At 43.7% G+C, this 22,164-nt stretch overlaps 1 protein-coding gene across 1 annotated transcript; it reads left to right on the top strand.

The window, feature by feature from the left end:
- The first annotated feature begins 4,734 nt into the window (after positions 1 to 4,734).
- On the top strand, positions 4,735 to 7,859 carry KCNF1 (potassium voltage-gated channel modifier subfamily F member 1). The gene has a single exon (XM_075086820.1). The coding sequence runs from the start codon at positions 5,409 to 5,411 to the stop codon at positions 6,867 to 6,869; it is 1,461 nt and encodes a 486-aa protein (XP_074942921.1). The 5' UTR covers positions 4,735 to 5,408; the 3' UTR covers positions 6,870 to 7,859.
- Positions 7,860 to 22,164: the final 14,305 nt, after the last annotated feature.

Genomic DNA, 22,164 nt, shown 5'->3' with positions numbered 1-22,164 from the left:
GGAAACCCTGAGGGATTCTTATAGCAAAGTCTTTCCTGCTCCTCTTTCTAAAGCAGGTTGTGGTAAAGTAATCAGAGTAGCTGCTCTGGATGCCCTGCTCTTTCTAAAGCCCACAATGACATCATTCATTGCTTCTCTTTCTTCCAGATTATCTGCCTCCCATTACTTGTGATTGGCATGAAGTAATTATATGGTGTTCCCTCCACACAGAACCTCGAGCTATCAGCTTCTGAAGCAGTCCCTATGCAGCTGGCTGCAAGCTTTTTCCCCACAATACTCTGAGGAAAGGAGGAGGAATAAGATATTTCCATTCCCCATCCTCCTTTAAGTCTCTGATTGACTTTTCTATAGTACACTTTCATCACATGTTCTTGTCTTCAGTGGCTCTCCATAGTCTGCATCTAGCTGAAAATAAGTTGCATGTTAGATGCTGAGATGTTTTGCTGGATCCATCACTGTTCCTAATCTTGTGAGTGTCATTTAAAAAACAAATATGACATAGCAGAAATAAAAGTCTGTGAGGGGGTTATACTGAGTAGGAACCACCATCCCTCCAAGCCTGCTGTTTGTTATGTGGCCTCTGAGGGCCACACAACAGTGTCCAACATAGAAATCATCATACCTAAAAACACAGGTGCCCAGTGGCAGCAGGTGACTCAGCACAACTCGGTACGGCCTAGACTAGTTTTACACGTGCCCAAGGATGTTTCTGGGCACTGAGGTCAAATGGCAACTGATCTCCCTCTAGTCTAGGAAGTCCTTTTAGTCTCCAGTACAGGTGGCTGCCTGCAAACTGCCTGTTGGGAATGGTGTCTGATGGCCACATGACAGCTGGGAAATGTCGATGTTATCTGATCAGTGTGGGCCACATCCATGCCAGACATACTCTAACTGTTTCTTGCTTGGACAGTCATAGTCAGGTCTCTAAGCTTCCTTGAGCATGCACGTGTAGACACAGCACTAAACACTTCGTAGAGTCCAGGAGGAGAGAGAGCCCAAAGGTGCCTCTGTGGTCCCAGGCACTGAAAGCAGGGCTGTGCTCAGTGCAGGGGGCTGACTACACTGCAGCCTGCTAGCGGAGAGGCTGCCTAACTCCTGCCTCTGCATTTAACACCCCTCTCTCCATGGAGTCTGATCTTATCTCCCTAGGGTTGGCTCCTAACCCATTCATGCCCCTTCACGCACCACGACTGGCCGTAGATCCATGGGGAGCAGCTGGGTGCATCAGACAGGAGGGCAGAGGTGCTGGCTGGGCATCAAGAGTGCCAGGCTACAGCTAAAAAGGAGAAATATCTCTTCCCATACTGGCACAAAGCTGCCCAGTGGTGAAGGTCCTCTCCCAAAAAGTGGCAAACAAGGGAGCCAACCTGCAGCTTAAGCATCCTCTGATCACTGCTGTCACTGCAGGTCCCCAGGCACTGGGCTGTGGGTGCTCTGTGCCACCCACATCTCTGATGCGGGGCCCGGTGCTACTGAGGAACCATATTCAAGCTCCACCTACACCTTGTGGACCAAGTTCTGTGGGGGTCTGAGCCCCCTGGGAGATCCTGGTCATCCCTGCTGGGGCTGGGGCTGCCCTTGGCAGGTGGGTGCCCAGCAACCTGGGAGTTCTTCCCTCAGGCTGCAGGCCTTGAGGTCAGGCTGAGCCTCCTCCACCTCCTCTCTGAAGGAGCCAATCTGAACCACAGCCAAAACTTAACACATCTGTCAGCTCAAAGCCAAGCTTTGTTCACTGAACCAAAGCACCAACACAGAAAGAAACCCCCTCCCTGTTTCTTATTTGGTCTGTAGGAATTCAATTGCCAGCGTGCATCACTTCCAGCAGACACAGAGCACAGCTTGACCTGTTTGTCCAGTCCAGATAAATCAACAGAAGTTGAATTTAGAAGCCCAAATAATTGCAGCAAACTACTTATAAATGAGTTACAGGGCAACAATTATCTATTGAAATGTTTAGATTAAAGAAGCTCTCTTTCCATGGATGAAAAATGAATTAAATTACTGAAATAAATTATTTGCTGCAAATTATTCATTCCGCTCCTGTTGTTTGCTGCTCTGTGATATGTCTGATAAAAAACATTTGTCAAGTAAGCCTGTCTCACTCTTTTCAGCTACAAAAAACAAGGTTTTAATTCATTATGATTTTCCCTGACCCTTCTTTAGATCATTTACATTTGTCAAAGTGGATTTAAAATGCTACCAGATCTTTAACATTTGACAGGCATGCTGAAAGGTGTAAAGAACTCTGAAAAGGTGCAAGACGAGGGAGGATAAAGCACAAGGTTTTTAGCAGCCGCACTAAGTCAAGTCTTTATAAGGACTGATCTGGCATTTCAAAAATAGTTTCTTCCCAACCTTTCGAGAATATGCTGAGATTTATCATTTGAGAGGAGCTGATTTCACCTTTCAAAATGAACAAGGTACGTACTAATCCTGTGTGCCTATTTTATAGGTGCTTTCTCTATAAAATTGCAAGGGGGGAGAAGAGCATTTTTGGAAATGAAGGTGGTGCTTTCTGTGTCGGTCATGCTGGACCATACATTGATTTCTTATTGTTACCTGGAGAAAAGCCAAAAGGTCACTGGAAAGAATCACTGATCAAAGAGAGTAGGTGTCTGAGATGGTTAAATCTGAGGATTGAAACCTAACGAACCTGTTTCCCTGTGCTGATGCAGCCTGACAACATTATAAACCTAATTTTTGTAGATCCTAGTTTTGTTTTGCAAGAACTGGTAGTCAGTAATCCCATCTGCTTTTCCCCTGTGCAAGCATGTCACTGCTATTGGGATCTTAAAATTTATTGTGCTAAAATCAAGCTAAACCACTCATACTACTGGGCAAGGAAGTCCCAGGTGGGTAAATATTGCTGAACCCACACAACTTAAGTTTTTTCCAGATCTCTGAGGTAATTGTCTTGTCCCAAGAAGCTTGCAAGTCTCAGTAAACTTATATGTGCCTGTTAAAAAATTCAAGGGACATCTTGTATTACACTCACACTATGCAGTACCCTTAGGAACACATGAAGGTGACACTGGTCTCCAGAGATTAACAGTGTGACTCAAGTGTAGACTAATAGATATTACCCTTTTCCTGGCACTGTCACTTGACCAGTGACAGTGACCAGCCCCTGCAGTTATTGTTCCTTGCCCTCCACACTGTTCTGCAGCAAGGATACGAGTGACACAACCCAGGCGTTTGAAGAAGATTATGGAGCTGTGGTTCATGCACAGCTTATTTCTCCCTGTGAGAGTGGATGACTGGGTGTTACATTTACTGGGTGACTATAACAGAGGAGCAAGAACCCACTTCCCTTGGCTTCAGATTTTGCATTATAAATTTATGCATGGATGTGTGTGACAGACAAAGAGAAAGGATTGTGTTCCTCTGTTCATAGGTTTCTTGCAAGTCTTCCTCTATTGTGAACCTGAGAGGGACTTCTTCCCTCTCATATTTTCACTCTCCTCAGCCATGCAAGAGCTCAGGGACAAGGAAGGTCATTGGAAGGTCTGGGAAGTGGCTGGATCAGTGATTTTAGCTCATGGCTTGTGAACATCCAAGTGTCATAGAATCACAGAATAATTCCGGTGGGAAGGGACCTTTAAAGGTCATTCATAAGGTGTGTGAGGCTATGTGCACACTCCATGTCAAGATGAGGTCTGGTGCACAACCTCTTACTAATCCCCCGTAAGTTTCCAGCAAGGGAGTGGATATGGAGCACCGTGTACTCACCAGGGTCCCCCTTGCTGGGTGACACAAGCACAAGGACAGCGGGCACATCACAGATCTCACCTTTCTCCCAGGATTGACACAATCCTAGAGAAGCAAACTATCAGTTAGATTTGCCCCTCTCTATTCCCCTTCACTTAGAAGCTTTTCAGAAGCCAGTAAATTGGAAAAGATCAGAACCTGTTGGTGTAGATCATCCTGCTCTGGCCAGAAACTATTGACTTATCAGTTCTGGGTTTTGCAGGATCAGAGCCCTCAGGATCCACTAAAATGAATTGTATAATCAGATGTAAGAATTTAAGAGCACAGTGATAGGCCTTCCTGCAGGTAAGGGTCAAAGGGAACAAATATCCATCAAATCCTGGAATTTGGACAAAGCAAAGTTAAAAGAAAATGCTTGTTATTCTATTCCTACTTGTTAAATGCTGGATGTAGTAGAAAGCACCACTGATGATCAGTAGCATTCTCTGAGAAATTATCATAGATATAAATAACCCAAACCCTCATCAGGGTCAGTTGACTGCAGATCAAGAAAACACAGCTAAAGCTGAGGACACAGAGCTTTGGGAAACGTGCGCAGGGTGTGGGGAGAGTTTTGCTCCACAGCTGCAATGAAAACTATGGTCTCTGCTTGGTTCTCAATGACACCAGTACAAATCTACAGTAACTCAATGTCCTGACAGAGGATTACTCTAGACTTGTTCCAGTCCCGCCGAGAGCAAGATTTATGTTGTGCATTTATTCCAAAACACAGTATTTTTTCCTCTGGCTTCTGCCATCAGAAGAAAAAGTTTGGGTGTCTTTCTGCAGCTCTGAATGTCTTTATACACAATTATGCTTTGTATTTGATTAAAAAAAAATTTTTTAAAAAATTGTTAAAGTGCGTGGCGGTATAGAAACACATTATTTTACAGCTTGGCAGGTGTATAAATAGCTGAGCTGTGTTTTCTGGGGAGCTGCTGCTTTGCTAGGTTTCACCAGAAGAGGGTAGAGTTTGGAAAGGACTTCTCGCAGCCTGGGCTCCCTATTGTGTTGGGAAACAGCAAAGGGAAAACAAGCACAAGTTTCTCCTCTGCACGCTTGCACCGACTATGTGCAAGAGTCAGCAGATAAACTCTGGAAGACGTTAAAGTAAAGAGAAAACGGAAAGAGAAACAAAATTGCAAAGCAGCTTTCTAGGGAAATCTGTGGAGTCGAAGAGAGAAAGCGCAAGTTTTCTGTGGGCTCACCCTGCTGATTGTCTCTCTGAGAACTGCCACTCACTGCACGTTGCATTAATCAGAGCACAGGATTTATTTCTCTGCCGTGACTTCCAACCTGTGAATAAATATCACTTTTAGAGAGAGAATGGGACCTGAAAAGACTCTCGAGCACTGAACAGAGGGGTGAGTTTTATTAAATGGTTTCTTCTCTTTCAAATCTGCTGGAGCTTTCTAACATCCTGCTTGCAGGCACAGCAGCCTGATGACTTGTCTTTTCCCTGCAGCTTGTTGCATACCTCATGAGGCTTTCCTGACCGCAAGTTTATTTCTGTAACCTTTCCCACCACGACTCCGGGTCAGTTTGGTAACATCTGTAGTAGAGCTGACTCGGTGCTGATTTGCTTTCATGAGAAATTAAAATCACAAGGCTTTGAAACCAAACAACAGGCTAAAAATCAAATAAAATTCAATACAATTAAAATGGCAGGTGACTCTAGGTTTCCAGGTGTGGATGCTGATGGATCAGAAAAAAATGAAGAAACAGAGATTGTAGTCAATGTTGGTGGGGTAAGGCAGGTGTTCTATGGAGATAACCTGAATCAGTACCCAGAAACACGGCTGGCAGAGCTGATCAACTGTTTATCGGGGGGATACGATAGCATATTCTCCCTCTGTGATGACTATGATCCTGGAAAGAGAGAGTTTTACTTTGACAGAGATCCAGATGCTTTCAAATGCATTATTGATGTGTACTACTTTGGGGAAATTCACATGAAGAAAGGAATATGCCCCATATGTTTCAAGAATGAAATGGAATTTTGGAAAGTAGATCTGAAATTTTTGGATGACTGTTGCAAAACTCATCTAAGTGAAAAAAGGGAGGAACTGGAAGAAATAGCCCGAAGGGTGCAACTGATTCTGGATGACTTGGGAGTAGATGCCTCGGAAAGTCGCTGGAAAAGGTGCCAAAAATACATCTGGAAATTTCTGGAGAAGCCAGAATCGTCCTACCCAGCTCGAGTGATCGCTGTTCTGTCCTTTCTGTTTATTTTGATCTCCTCCGTCGTAATGTGTGTGGGGACCATCCCAGACCTGCAGGTTGTAGATGCGGAGGGGAACCGTATGGAGCACCCCACCCTGGACAGCATAGAGACAGCCTGTATAGGCTGGTTTACCGTGGAGTATGTGCTGAGGCTAATCTCCTCTCCCAACAAACTCCACTTTGCCCTGTCTTTCATGAACATTGTCGATGTGCTAGCAATACTTCCTTTCTATGTCAGCCTGACCTTGACCCATTTGGGAGCCAAGCTCATGGAGCTGAGCAACGTCCAGCAGGCTGTCCAGGCGCTACGCATCATGAGGATCGCAAGGATTTTCAAGCTCGCACGGCACTCCTCGGGACTCCAGACTCTGACGTATGCCCTGAAACGCAGCTTTAAGGAGCTCGGGCTGCTCCTCATGTACTTAGCTGTTGGAATCTTTGTCTTTTCTGCCCTGGGTTATACCATGGAGCAAAGTCACCCTGAAACATTATTTAAAAGCATCCCTCAGTCATTTTGGTGGGCAATCATTACCATGACCACAGTTGGATATGGAGACATATACCCTAAAACAACACTAGGAAAACTGAATGCTGCCATCAGTTTTCTCTGTGGGGTGATAGCGATCGCCCTTCCCATCCACCCCATCATTAACAACTTTGTCAGGTATTATAACAAACAGAGAGTTTTAGAAACAGCTGCCAAGCATGAATTGGAGCTGATGGAGCTAAATTCAGCTGAGGGGAAAGGCACAAGCTCCAAAAGTGAACTGGAAGATCTTGCGAGGGAAATCAAGGAGGGTCCTTATAGCAGCCGGCTAAAAGTCTCTCACAGTGACACCTTTATTCATCTCCTGTCAGAAGAGAAACACTATAGGACCAGGCTTCAAAGCTGCAAATAAACTGTGAGCTGCTGTCAGCGCTAAGCTATAGATGGGGACAACCTGACAATCAGCTATTGAAAGGACTCGCGGGATCTGTCAGAGTTGGGAGGGAGCACTGCTTTGCTTTTCCAACATGAATAGAAATTAACCCCATGGTATCTCCATCAAGAGTTGGTAAGACTTTGCCGTTATTACCCAAAATAAAATAGTAGGACTCCATTGAGATCAGACTGCTTATAATGAGTGTGTTCCAACAAAAACCATCTGTAACCATTTTAGAGACTGAAAAGTCCTTCCTGATCAGTAAATGTTCAACGATCTGAATGTGCAGCATTGCCACATCAGAACTCTGTACCTGTGACAATAAAGAGCAGCATCACACAGATTGTGTCTTCCAGGCTGTCTTCAATGCCTTTGCAGCTAGGAACACTGCTCCTTAAGAAATTAAAGCAGCCTCGCTGGTATTAGGTTCAGGTTTACAGTAAAATGTTATGAGCAGGTTCAGCCTAGAGATGATGAAAGTATGAGCATATATCATGTGCAGAACATTAGAGTCAATGAATGGTTTTGGTTTTGTAAAATGTAATTTGGGGTCATCTTTTTGGTTAGGTACCTGTTCCTTTTTCCAGAAAAAGTGTAATTTTCAATGGGATATGAAGCTATTTTTTGGACAGAGATGTAGAACAGAATCAATGTATTATAAGAAGCAAATTAACAAAATATTTCTTTTAGCTTTTAATTGCAACATAATAATTATATATGCACAGATCTTTCAGCAAGGATTTATAATCAAGTATTTTTTAAAACTATAAGTTAACTCATAGCATTTTTAATTCACTGTTAAAACAAGTTTATAGGGGAGTTAAAATGAGTACTTCTAAATAAGAAACTTTAACTCTTTGAAAGTAAGTGTAGAGAAAGTGCCAATAAGAATAGAATAATCTCCAACTGATTTATGGTAAAAATATCTGTCTGAATTAACATATTACTAGGTTATTTTTTTAAGAAAAGCACATCCCACCCCTACAATAACTGCATGGTTTTGTAAATGTTAGTTTACAGAGGTAGTAGGCACTAAACCAGTATCTTATTCATTAATCAGCATATTAATCAACACCAGCATGTTGTTACTGTCCTTTCCAAAAGCAAGTGCCATCTATGTGAGCATTAATTTGGCTTGTGTAATGACTGCAATATATGGGTCTGGTCTCTACCAGAGAAATCCATTGAAACTGGGAGTTACGCCAGCTCAAAGGGGAGGGGAGAACTGGCACACAGATGTATTTACACACATTAAAAGCAGGGTCCCAAATGATTAAAGGGCTAGAGTAGCCGTCCTTATTAGTTCCCTTTTGTGCTGAGCAGCCCCTCGCCCAGATGAAACACATCAGCACAAGCCATGACCTGTCCCTGTGTACCTTGTGCCTGAGACCTCCAGGTCCTTGGGACTTTTTTCCTGGGACATGGGCAAGTGATGGGGCTGTGGCATCCACCTCACAGGAGCAGTGACTGGAGGGGCACAGAGCTGCAGGGCGAGCTCTGTGCTCTATCCTGGCACCTGTTTTTGCCCCTGGCCCCTGGCAAAGGCGTATGTGTCCACTGGTGGGAAGAGCCCTGTCCTCCTGGGAGCAGGGAGCAGTGGTGTGTAAGGGCCAGTCAGGTGTGCAGAGATGGGCAGCTGCTCCCCAGGAACACTGCCAGCTCTGCAGGTCTCCTGACATGGAAATCAACCCCTGGCTCCCCCAGGCTGAAGCCCTTTCCCAGCACTACCCCTCACACCCCAAGTTGCTCACGTCCAGGGACACCTACTCTGTATCCCCATGACCCAGCCCTGTGCCAGAGCTACTGTCCTCTTCCCCAAGCCTGTTAATATTTCCTGCCTTACATAGTCCCATCAAGTAAGATAATTCAAAGCAATCTCTAAACATTTCTGTACCAGAATCCTTCTGCCAGCCTTTGTCCCAAATTCTCTGCCCAAGGACAACAGCCCATGCAAGTGACCTCCTCCGCCCAAGTATCCTTTCACCCCCATCTTCCCCTTTGCATCCCAGCTCCCAGATCTCAGCCTCTAGACCTGCCCTCTCAATCCCTCTCATCTCCTGAGTCCTGTTCCTTGCTTATCACCACTCTCAGCTCTGCTTCTACTGCCGGCCTGGCCAGGACCATAGCTGGCTCTCACCGAAGGGACAGGATCCTGCCCCTTGCATTGCTGAGGACTTCCAGGACACAAGTATGGGCTGCAGCCATCAAAAATCAGCTCGGGTGGGATGCTGAGGGTGGGGAAAAGTAACAAAGCTGTGCCAGTCCCAGCCATATGCCTTATCTATCAGCCAGGATATTAAATGTTCCTGACTTCCTTCATGTCATGCAAAGGGTGGCTGAGGATGAATTAAGTTAGCAAAAGCACTTTCTTGAATGAGGAAAGCACTGAATAAATGCTAAATGATATGGTTAGCACCACAAGTACTAAATCTTCACTGCTGTGCTTTGCAATTTATTTAACATGACATTACATTAAAAATAAGCCTCTTTTATCATAAATAATTTTATGGACTAATTTTTCCAATGAATTATGCCTTTGAGCAAAGGGGTCTACCTATGTTATGTCAGTATGGAAAGAGCTTTGAGGCAACCTGGGTGCCACTCTAGCCCAGGCTGGTCTCAGACCAGGTTCCATGTGGTTTGCTGCACTACAGACTGTATTTGTTGGATGCATTGCTGTAAGTTATATGCTCTTAAAAGGCTGTGGGTGGCAGGATGGATTCCTCCCTGCTTGCCTTGCCCATGGTGTGGGAACCCTGCAGGAGCAAGGGGAGATGCGGGCAGTGATGGAGGGACAGGGCAGGCTGGCAGCCTGCAGCACGTGGCAGGACTGGAGAGGAGCCGGGGGGGTCTTACACAGCTAAAACCCCGATGGTAGAAAGCAAAAGGCTTTCTGGTGCCCTGGGTAGACAACTCTTGCAGAACAAGAAACTACCATAAACCACTGGCTTTGAAATCAGGGCTGAAGGGAAGGCTTTGCCCGTTAAGAGATGGCGTGTGCCGGGGGATGCTTGTTTTCAATTTTTTTAACAGTCTGCACAACCCAGCAGAGCTGATTTTCCTTTATTACAAGTTAATCTAAAAAAAGAAAAGGACTTAAAAGACTGGAAGGCTTGGGGATGGGAGGGGAGTGGTAGTGCCATCCCTTTGCAGAGAGGAAGTGACACCATCCAAAGGCTCTGGCTAAGTCGGGGTACCCTGCTCTGAGACACAGGACTTTCTCAAATCCAAAGTTAGGACAAGCCCTGAAGTCTTTGCAAGGGGGAACTGCACCGTGCTTGGTTCAGGTCTTATTGCTTCACTTTGGGTGAGGTGGGCACAGGCTGCACCTGCCCAAACCAGCAGTGACTTCCCCATGCCCAGCTCTTCCCGAGCACTTCGTGGACACTTTGGCTGAGTCTGTACAATTAAATTAATGAATGCAAGGCATTCGCTGTGAGCCCATCTCCAGACTCACAGAAACAGCGTCACCTGCTGCACTGAACTTCCCCAATGTCTGCGTCATGTGGGGAGCTCTGTAACACAACTGCCTCTCAGGGGAGCCTGGCCCTCTGGTATTTAACACCCTTCACCTGGGAACCAGGATTGCAACAGCTTGAAAATGTCCAAGTGCAGAAAAATCTGCATAAACCACTTGGATCTCTCCTGGTACCCCTGCTACCCAAACACTCTTCTTTGGACTCCCAGGTGTATGAAGGAAATGGGTCACCCTTCCCAGAAGAAACTGGGAGCTCTGGGAAGAAAATGTAGTACTCTTCTATAGAAAAACTGTTGAGCAGAATTATGTAGGGAAAACCAGAACTACTATAGTTATAATTGACATCCCTTCTGACACAGAAGCTCTTCAGTTCACTGTGCAGGAAATTTCAGAGCACAGTGAACAGGTCAAACTATCCTCTTGAGAAGTTATCCTGTAGGACATCTGCCCTATGCAGCCAACCCTGGCTGCTTCTAGAAAACTTTGAATCTTTAATACAGCCTGTAATGTACAGAGTTAAAACTTAAAGGGACCAACTTTTAACTCCTAACACCAACTTCAGCTGTAAATTTGGGAGTAGCCCAGGTTTGATGTCGAATAGCTGCCAGCAGAATCTGATTCAATAACCTTAATTTAATAACCCTCCCAAGGGTAGATCGGTGGAGATTGCTAAGACTGTAGGTAAAATGAAGCCTGTTTCTAGCTTTCTGGACAGCATAAAGGGTAAACTTAATGGAGTGGAAATTGCTTTTAGAAGTGTGGGAGATGGCTGCAGTAGTTAGTGACACACAGCATTAGTCTCAGGGAAGTGATAGGCATGAACCTGTCAACTCATGCCACACTCTGGCTGGTGTGTCACAGCCACCTTGGCTTTGGACACAGCTTCAGGTTCAGGCAGAAACAGCCATCTACAGCTAGGTTTTTATTGCTGGACTGCCATATATATGATTTGAAGGCACTTAAAAAAATCAAAATTGTGGGAAATACTGGAATACCACTATTGTCTGCTGTCATGCATGCAGGAGAGCTGACCCTTGCTGCAGCTACGGCACCTGCCACACAGTGTTAATTGAAATATCCTCTCTGGTCTGTGCATGGGTTGGTGGGAATGTGAACATGTGGAGGCAGACCCAGCTCCTATCAAACAGAAGGAGGGCTGAGGATCACGCAGCACAGCCCACCTGTCCCTGGCAGTGCTAAGGGCACTCATTGCTAAGGTCCTTTTTGCAGCTGAAGCTGACAGTGATGATGTTTCAGTAACCCCTTAGGCAGCTTTCTTTTTGCCTAATGTGCTATTTGAATCTGCCTGATAAAAATGCTTAAGAGGAGAAACCAAGACAATATTGTTTTCAGTCTCAAGTATTCCCTCAATCTATACTGATTTTTCAAGTAGCTACCCCAAATGTTCACCTGAGACTGGATGAAAGAGTGACAAACCAGTGTTTGTTGAAACAGACCATTCAAATGTCCATAAAAGTAAGGGTTAAGAGATATTAATGAACAATTAACCGTACTGAAAGACAACCCCCCCACACACAATCCTCTTCCAGCCACATCTGCATTGCCAGATGTGCTAAAACAAATAGAGCAGTGTCTTCTGTAAATTATGCTAGGCAGAAGTGCTTCCTCCCTCCTCCCTGTCAACACAGCCATCAGTCCTATATACATTGACAAACCTCACAATTTGTTGCTCACACAGGTAGGACAGTTACTGGGACCATGCACACGAGAACGCACTTGCTGCCCAACCAGGTTTCTGAGGATCTGGCTCGCTGTCCATTCAAATATTACTGCATTTTGCCTAGATTGTCCATTCAAGAATATCAACACTTCCTTCTACACCAGCTTTCATGGGACACTTGCCCTTAGAGACAGATGGCATTTAGTGATGTGAGGAATAAGTTCTGCACTGTCTGGTGTAAATCAAACTTCACCAAGAGTTGCAGCAACATAACACTAGTGTGAAAGTCAGCTCAGGGCAATGTATATTAACTTTACTTGTTTCAGCTGTAGATATCCCTCTATAGCTGAAATCGGTTTCTCTTCCTGTAGTGAACCACATTAGGCTTGAATTCAGTGGGAGCTTTGCCTGCCTTGGGAGTGTTATGGGGAATGATGCAGCCAAGTAAGCCAGGCGAAGGCACAAGGCAGGCTCATGTAAATCTCTAAGAGGAAAATGAAGAAGATAGAAAGGTCTGACAGCTCCAGGAGAATCTATGCCATTTAATTGTTTCTTTTCTTGTTGCTTTCATATGTAGCTGCCAGTGTCTTAAAGCTGCTTTTTGTCTTCCCATGTTAGGGAAGCCTTGAATATCTTTTTAACATGTTGAGAGTCAAGCACTGCTAAATCATCCTGGTCAGTTAAAGATATACAATAGAAGCAGAAAGGAAGGGAAATCTTAAAAGGAATCTAAGTAGAGCACTCTCTTTAAAATAAAATCTCAAACTGGAAAGGAAGACTGAATGCTATGTTGTATGTGCCTACAAAAATGCTGTTATTTTCAGTGCATCGCTCGACTGATTTCAATGAAAGCGAGGTACCCGAAGGCTGACCCTAGTGCTTTGTTTTTTGGTTTAAGCACAAAATGTTGTGATTCCTTATTCTATAAGGAACCTGTAACCTGTACACTCCACAGCATTTAAACGCCTTAAAAATTAAAAATTATCTGTGTTCATGAGAGTCTGTGCTAGAGCTCACAAATTCTGTGTTAGAGCTCAGAAAGTAGTGGAAACTCAGGCAAGCAGTCACTGGACAAAGGCAGCAAATTCCTCGGCACTGCAAAGGGAAGTTTTAGAAAACCTGGTAGCCTCAGCCTGCTTTGCTGTGCAGGAGACAAGCTGCAGCTTCAGTTACTGTAAGAGCATTACAGGGAAGTTCTTTATCACTACAATGAATTCCACTGATCCCCAGCAATGTTTCCACGGCATTACGGTTATCAGCTTTACAAAGTCAGTGTTTTCCAGTCTTACTAGTGTAATAAGATATGACAATTTTACACAGTACCCAGAATATGAAGTAGCTGTATCTAGTTGTTGGTCAGTATTGACTTTTTAGTATTATTATTTTTACAGCAAAAATGTTACACCACAAATATTCTTTGCCACATTCACATAAATGATGTGTTCACTGTAATATATTAATTTTAACTTCTCATATTCTTGAAGTCTTAGCTTGTCCACTATCAACGAGTGAAGAATTAACCCTTCTGTCTTAGTCTATACCAGATAAACCACCGTGAAATATTACAGGCCATTTTGATTTCTTCCCTTGTTCCAAGATTACTCCATAATTGGACAGGTCTTGTCACTGACATATTTTTCTTTTAATTTAGCCTCATTTTTCATCCTTTAATTTCAGTCCATTACACTTCATTATTTTGTTTCAGAAAATGGAAATGATTCATCTCTCTTGCTGCTCACACCCCTGATACACCTGCAGATGACTAGTGCATTACCACTAGTTGCAGCTCTCTGCACTGTGACAGTTCACTGGGGCAGGCGTAGAACTTGCTTAGGAGCCAAAACACACTGGTTCAAGATTTCATCTGGACATGTTGGCCAACCACCCCCCAAAACCACTCCAAGCATTGAAAGAAAACTCTCTATATGGAACATTCAAAAGATGTGATGTCTGCATGCAGCAGCCCTGTCTGATTTAGCTAAACATTTTCATATGTTTAAATTCCCCTCTCCTCGAGAGGACTCTGAAACATTTTGCTGGAGAGAGGTTGCTTAAAACATGTGCTTACGCGCTTTGCTGATCAGAAAGTGCTCATGTTAAACCTTACATGGCAAAAAATGGATGTTTCTGAACTGCATCCAAGCAGGCACCAGCAATTTTCTGCTCACAGCCACCAATCAGGCATCAGCACAATGGGACCTTGATTGGTCCCTAGAGGGGCTGCTGCAATATAAATGAGAATGATTTTCTGTTCATGAATAACAGATAAAGTGTTCTATTGCTTGAGAAGTGAAATATCTAGGAGACAGCCTGACCTTTGCATCCCCCTGACTTACTCACTTTGTAGAAACATTACTAAATACAAATGTGTTTTGGTACAATATATATAAAAAAAACCCTAATTCCTTCACTATTTAGCAGGCAAAACTCAAGCAGAGAGGAGATAAAACCTGCGTGCTCCCCTGGGCTTTTGCTTGGCAATGGCCACTGGCCAGCTGGACACCTCTTGCTTGTTTGCAGAGGAACAAATCATGCCCTTGCCTGCCAGCAGGTCCTTCTATTTCTACTGGTTGTCACAGTAATAAATCAATTGTTGCTGCAAAACACAGCTCCTATCCAACTCGTGGGGAATCTGTAAACTCTCTGCAGCACAAATGTCAACCAATTGCTGGCCAGGCTTTTAGGCTGGAGTGGTTATTGTTTGCCAGTTAGTTATTTGCATTGGAACAGTAAATTCCATTTGCAAAAGCCTTTACCATTTGGACCCATTTGCCTTAGAAGCAAATTAATTGCTGCTGTACGACATTACCCCTGCTGTGACTCACATAGGGCACATTCGTACTGCCTTGGCTGGAGGAGTAAACATGAGTTGCCAGCTGGACTTCATTCTTGCACACTGGAGCTGTTATTGTCCGCCTCACGTTGGGGCTCTTACTGTCAAGACCATTCACATGAGACCTCCACAACTCAAAGATGCATTAAAGTGAGCTGGTCCTTTATCTGATGTGACTTGTCTGCACAAAGTGACTGCAAAATGTTTCTGAGTTGGAAAACAAAGTGTAAAAAGAGTATAAAGGTCCTCCATGAGCAGCTAGGAGCTGGCTGGGGGGAGTATATGTGGGCAGCTGGAGCAGTTCTTGGCTCAGCCACCCAAAGGTGGCCAGGCGAGTCACCCAAGTCTCTCCTCTTCCCTCCACTCATCTGGCTGCCCTCTAAGCATCAGTTTGCAGTGAGTGGGTGGGTGGCAAAGTGTTGTTGTGCCTGACATTCCCCCAAGAGAGGTCTGTCCCTCCCTACTGCCTATGTAGAAAACCACCATTGCCCAAATACCACAAGGTTCCAAGTACAAGAAGCATTGTAAGAGGTCAGTAGACCAGCCTAAGAGACAACAACATCCTTCCCTCAGCTAAACCCAAGGGATGCCAAGGGGTTTTTCGGAGGTGAATACTTTTTTACTTATAAGGTTTTAGTTAGCCCCGGCGTGCGAACATTTGGGTCCATGACTGAGACTTGCAGGTGTCAGTACGTGTAACGGTAACACTTGGCTATGCTGGCTAAGCCTGTCCCGTAATAACATGTGCCACCCTGAAAATCGGATGGCTCTCAATTTTCAGGATTTTTAGAGGGAAAATAATAAAGTATTATTCAATGTGACTAAAGAAGTTGCAACTTCTTGTAAGTAAACTGGCTGTTTGCTGAAATCTCCACGTAGGTTAGAGCATCTCAATAGGTCGCAAGCAGCTCTGTCACATCCACCATCGGAAATAAAGCAAGCTAACTGGATTCCTCTACATTTCTTCCTGTTCCAGGGTAAATGAGATTATAGTGATGACAGGGAGGTGTGGGAGAGAGGTAATTTGCTAGTAGGCTCCTTTCTGATGTTTCCAGGCTTAGCTTGCTCATACAAATTGGTGCCCTTTGTAGACTAAAAAATTGGATTTTGAGCAGCAAGACAAAGAGATTATGGAGTGTTGTTACTTGGGCAGTCTGCATTTAGAAGTAGAGTGTAACAAACTAATCTAAAATGCCAGATTTCACCCTAATTCACTGTTATATCAATCCAAGACACATGTTGCTCTATAATAATGGCAGCTGCAACAAAACATAAAGTATTTGTCTGTACATCAGTCCTGTGATGGGAAGAGGCCACTTCCAGCTGCAGTGGGGAGGGGAGAACCTTGGCAGTAGGCTGCAGGACTGGAAATGTGCCTTACAGTGAGGTTTTACATGAGGACCCCCACCTGCAGCCCTGTGCTGCAGCTTCTCTTCTGCTCAGGGAATGTATGAGGGACTTCCCCGTGCTGCACTATGGGTGTGTGGGAAAATGTTTTGCACAAGAAAATGAGATTGATTCCCACTGAATAGCCAAATAGGGAGGGTGATGGATATTTGGGATGAATGTCTCTGGGTACAGCTTCATTTTTAAAGAGAGACTAACATGAAAACAGCTCTTTTTATCCTTCAATTGATTCTACTGCTTTCTTTCCTCTTCAGACAATAATACTGCTATGATCTAATGTTACTTCAGTGAAAGATCACCAGCATTCTACTGCAAGCTCATCTGCCTCATTCTGATCCACGTAACAAAAGGCATGCACCATCCCAGTAGGCCATGTCCTCTGGCATGAGAGGATCTTCCGAATCTTTAGTACTTAATGAAGCATTCCTTAATGTGACTGAAAGATGAATGAAAAGCAATTCAAACCTATTTGGGTTTTGTTTTCTGGTCACAAAATATTACTAAAACACTTTAAGGTTTTTCACTGTCCTGTTTTGCTAATCAGTGTCTACCAACGAGGTGGAAAAAAACAACCCACTACTGCTGGCAGAGAATGCAACACAAGTGCAAACACAAATCAAAGTAAATTATTTTCTGGTGAAAACTGCTAAAGGCAGAGCAAGAAACAAATGTGTGGTAAATTGCTCTCATTTAATCATCATCCATTTGAACACACTTGAATGCAAGGTTTGCATGCAGGCTGTTTATGCTTACAGAATGAGAACCTGGATATGTGACGGTGAAAGACAGAGCTAGGAGATGTTACTGGGCAGGACAATTGAAGCAGGACACACAATGTGGTATGTGATGGCCACTGCAATGCTACATTTACTAAACGGTAGTGTGGAGAGGAGGTGTGCCATCATGTGTGGTTTTAGGCACTCAACAACTGTCATGGTAAGGACTGCAGGAATGAAATAAGGTCTGGAAAATATGCCTTAAAACCAAACCAAACAAAAACACCAAACCAAACGAAAACCAAAAATCAGTCTTGTTTTAGTTTGCCCAAAAAATGGTTTAGAGATGGCTTGATCAAGTATCAGCATAGCAAGGAGGCTCCAGGTAGCTGAGGGCTTGTTAATGGAACGGACGAAAGCATAGAATACAGAAGTGTAGCACACCCAAAGTAGATGTACAATATAGCAAGGAGTTATCTTACCACAGAAGCAACTCATTTTGGATGGGCAGACTTTGCCATCTGGCATCTTGGCTGTGTAATATTCCAAAAGACATAACCATTGAGAAGTCAGTCACCCAAATGTTAATATCCAGTGTACCTGAGATGATGAGAGTGTCCACCTGGCCTGGCACAGAAAGGGTGCATATTTCCCATAAGTGCTGTTCTGTATCTGCTGTTCCTGGGGAGATACTGGGCATCTCATGGGGTACTAGACTCTTAAGTATCCTCAGGTGAATCAAGCTGGAGTCAGAACTGCCATTGGAGCCTACAAGCATTTTGGCAGAGCAGCAACTTCCAGGTGCCCAATGCGCTGGCATCTGTTGCCAGCTGAGACCACAGTATCATTTAGGTTGGAAGAGATCTTTTGATATCACCTAGTCCAATCCCTCTGCTTAAGAAGGGTTGGTTGGAGCAGGCTGTCCAGGACCACGTCCAGACAGAACAAGGTGTCTGAGACATCTGCAAGGGATGGCAAACATACGCTAGGGGTCACAGGAACCTTTCTGAAGTTCCTGCAAGAGGCTAAGAAAGGTGTTACACAGCACCTGAACTGATACTAGATGTCTGTGTTTAGGCAACTGAATCCCACCCCTTGCGTCTGCTTGAGCATGGTCCATGCAACTTTGGTTGCATGCTAGCCTCCACTGTTGGCATTGACTAGATCTCCACTGACTAGAGGGAACTGAGACAGCGCACATACAGACATCAGTACTTGAGTGCCTTAACCCTGACCTCAACCTTTATGTCTGCTGTCTGCCTACCTGCTTCCTGAGTTTGTAAGTCATATGGTGAGGTACAGAGGACTTTGCAGCTGGTGAATGGTCTTCTTTTACAAAAAAGCCCACATGTGAATAGTCTTCTTTTACAAAAGGGTCATAGAATGAGTTTCTCCCTATCTATCAATCAGGTACAAATACAGGTGACTTAAAAAGATGATCCTACAGTCTGTGATACAGGCATGATGTCATGACCTTTCAGGCTTCCCTGTTAGATCAGGGGGTGCCTAGATCTGGCTGCTGGAGCCAGGCCTGTAAATTCTGGCCCCAAATCCTCAAGTTAATGTACCCAACATCTGTTTCTGATCTCAGAGATCAAAAGAGGTCTTGTGCCAGTTGTGTCAGTTGGAAATGAGATAAAAATCAGAAATGGGCCGTGCATTCTGGCAGTGGAACAAAAACAACCATGGGAGCAGAATGGTAACCATTCTCCAAAATGCAGGTGACCCTCAGGCAACTCCTCCAGCCTTGACTGCAGCCCGTAATCCTGACAAAGCAATCATTCCTCAGTGCAGCTCCCCTTTTTGTTCTGCCACACTGAAGAGCCTGCAGCTTCCGATCCTCAGCCCCTCATTTGAAAAGAGACAGAATTATAAACTGTGCTGTCATCTCCTATTTTGGAAATGTAAGTTCAAGGCTCTTTCCACAATGACTGGGAACGGTGTGGCTAATGCTTTCCAGCTGATGAGACTAGATCAAGCCTTTCAGAAATTGTTAACATTATTTTTTTTTACAGTCTGCAAGGAGATCTAGCTTCCAGATTTTCATATTGACTTCTGAATGATACAGTATGTGTGGTATTTTCATAAACTAGCTCAGCACTAAATTTTACTGTTACAGTACTTAAAGACTACTTCTAACCCTGCAAAGTCCTTTTTTCTTACCATTTTAACAAAAGTGTTGTCTTGCCTAGCATTCTCTGGACAGCTTCTCATGCATATTCAACCTGAGCAAACAAAGCTCTGCGTAATAATTCTGATGTTATTGTCCTATCATTTCAACAGGAGTGAAGATCACTTAGTATAGCTCATGACTGAGTTCGGTGTTCTTACTGCAGACGAAATAATCAAATCATGTGATTTCACCAAATCATCTGAATAAAAATAAAAGACTAACCACCCACACAACTCAACTAACAACCGATCAACATGCACTCGCATGTTTATTATTGAAATAAACCTGTGATTTAAATTCAGTGGCAAAATATTTGCAAACACTTATTCCATTATTGCATGCTCATTTTTTATCATAAGATGAATCAGATGAAGCTCAAGTAATGGTGTAGTTCCGTGATGTTTAGTGCTGCACATATGCTTAGCATCACGTTCTCTAGTCCTCACTGTGCCCCTGCATAGAAACGGTGTTACTTCATCTCCCGTTTATTACAGATGGAGTGACAGACACAGATTTTACTACTGTCAAAACAGCATTAACACTTGGTAGTAGTTGGATACTAAAATGCCACGAACTTATCCTTCCATCAGACTGCCTGGTATGGTGTTATATTGCAGAAAAGATATCGTCATTGACGTGTTACTGGGAAGAACAGAAACATCAAAGCTGCAGTGCAGTGATTGAAGAACAAAATGAATCTGATTCATCACCCTGAAAAATCCCATCTAAAACAAACCATCTTGAAGAGCCAGCACAGTTGCACCTTTTCAGCTAATGACAATGAGAAAAGTTAATGTGCATGGGATAGCGAGCAGTTGCCACTTGGCCAGGCTCAATGGGAACATGAAAGGACGTATTGCTAGTTAGTGAGAAAGCAAAGGAACAGAACAGGTGGGAGTTGCACAGGGTTTAGAAGGGTAATAGGGATCAGAAGAATGAAAAGCAGTACAGAGAGAACCACTACAGAAGAGAGAGGCAAAAGGGAAGGAGATGAGAAACCTTTTCCATTTTTATACCATTCTGTCTTCACACAAAGCTCCATTTTCCAATTTCGAGTTACTTTAATTCAATATGATGAAAGTCCCTTTAGTACTACTAGCACTGCCAGTCATTTGCTGAAGACAAATCCAGTCAGAACAGTGATAGTGCATACGTGTGTGTGTGCATGAATATTTCTGTATATACACATATATATGTATGAATACAGTCAGACTTGCATAATTAATAAAAAATAATTGTAAGTACTTTCAGAAAAGTTTGCTACAGCTATAACAGAAGAATCTTTTAATAAATAGATTTACTATTGGGTATGTGTATGAACTAACACATATTTATGTGTTTCTCCTTTGTGTTTATGTACAAAATATTTTATCTATTAATAGTTACTTTTTTTGTATGGTGCTGAAAAGGCCTATCTGCACAGTGCCACCTATTTACAATCCAGAGGTTGACAGCTAGGAAGCTATGAAGACAACTGAGTAACAAGCTTCAATCTATTCACATTTCCCTCAGAATTAGCTTGTCATTACTTTACTTTTTCCACAAGCAGCACAGAACTGACTCACTGAACTGGAAAAAATCCAGCACAAAAAGATATTGAATGTTTCTGAAAATTAATGGCTATATGTCTTATCCCTTTAATTTCCAGTTGGTAATTCTTTTTAGTGAGTCCTACAGGAAAAGTCTCAATGAAACTGAATACATGAATAATTTTTAATGAAATAAAATAATTGTGTTATTCTCTTTGATATACTGTTCTTCCTCTGATTTCTTCTGATGGGTACCTGCAGGAAAACCAAGGAAACAGCAGCGATGTTGTGGCTTATGAATTGTGGTGGGTCGACCTTGGATGGATGCCAGGTGCCCACTCTCCTCCTCAGCTTGACAGGGGAGAGAAAATACAACCAAAGGCTCATGGGTTGAGATAAGTACAGGGAGATCACTCAGCAATTACCATCATGGGCAAAACAGACTCGACTTGGGGAAACTAGGTTAATTTATTACCAATCAAATCAGAGTAGGAAAATGAGAAGTAAAAACTAAATCTTAAAGCACCTTCCACCCACCCTCCCTTCTTTCTGGGCTTAACTTCACTCCCAATATCTCTACCTTCTCCCTTCAAGCTGTGCAGGGGGACAAGAAATGGGGGTTGTGGTAAGTTCATCACATTTTGTCTCTGCCGCTCCTTCCTCCTCAGGGAGGACTCCTCACGCTCTTCCCTGGCTCCAGGACATGGTGAAAACATTCTCTTCCATTCTGATATAATTTCTACTTCTTCAGGAATTTAAACACTTGGTTTAATTGCTACGAAGTAATCCAAGGTAAGGAACTGCATTATAAATCATTACAGTAAATATCTCCACTTTAAAACCTCTGTGAGATAATGACTGAACTCTGGCTTCTGATCTTACAGTTAAGCAGCCGAGAAAAGAGTTAATAGTTCGTTTTTAAAGATCTGTGAAATAAATGTAGAGGAACCTCTGTTCATTTATTTAATCAGGTACCAAAAAAAGCTAGTGATACCAAGTGCTCTGAAATGCATGGATGAAATGCTAAGTAAGAGCTAGATATAAGCATTATTGCTTTCCCTTGAAGAAAAGTGCAACTTCCTCATCTTTGATATAAAGAGACAATATACCCAGCTTTTCACAAATGAGCATTGAAAGTGCTTTGGTGTCTGACTGTCCTGTTGGTAGTATAGGGATCCAAGCTCTCCCCTCCCTGCCCTGACATGGATGTGCATGTGCTGGTGCCTGCCGCTGGTGCCTGCCCTTGCACAATCAAAGGAGGTGGCGGGTGGCTGTTTGGCTACATAAGCTGCCATAAAAGCCTTTTATCTCCTCTCCCTAGGCAAAGGCACGTGCCCAGCAGGGTCATCCTTGCCAAATCCAGCCTGCTGACTGGCACCAGGAGAGCTCTGCTCTACAAAGGGGGTTAATCCCCCGTTCAGCTCTTGTTCCGGCTGCACTGACACAAATTGCCT

The sequence above is a fragment of the Phalacrocorax aristotelis genome, chromosome 3 (assembly GCF_949628215.1).
Source record: "Phalacrocorax aristotelis chromosome 3, bGulAri2.1, whole genome shotgun sequence".
In the NCBI taxonomy this organism is placed as follows: domain Eukaryota; kingdom Metazoa; phylum Chordata; class Aves; order Suliformes; family Phalacrocoracidae; genus Phalacrocorax; species Phalacrocorax aristotelis.
The sequence above is the reverse complement of the archived record's forward strand: the minus strand, read 5'-3'. Positions and strand labels throughout refer to the sequence as shown.

Bases quoted from the DNA above. Each gene is read 5' to 3' on its own strand.
- KCNF1 (XM_075086820.1), top strand. From the start codon at position 5,409: ATGGCAGGTGACTCTAGGTTTCCAGGTGTGGATGCTGATGGATCAGAA.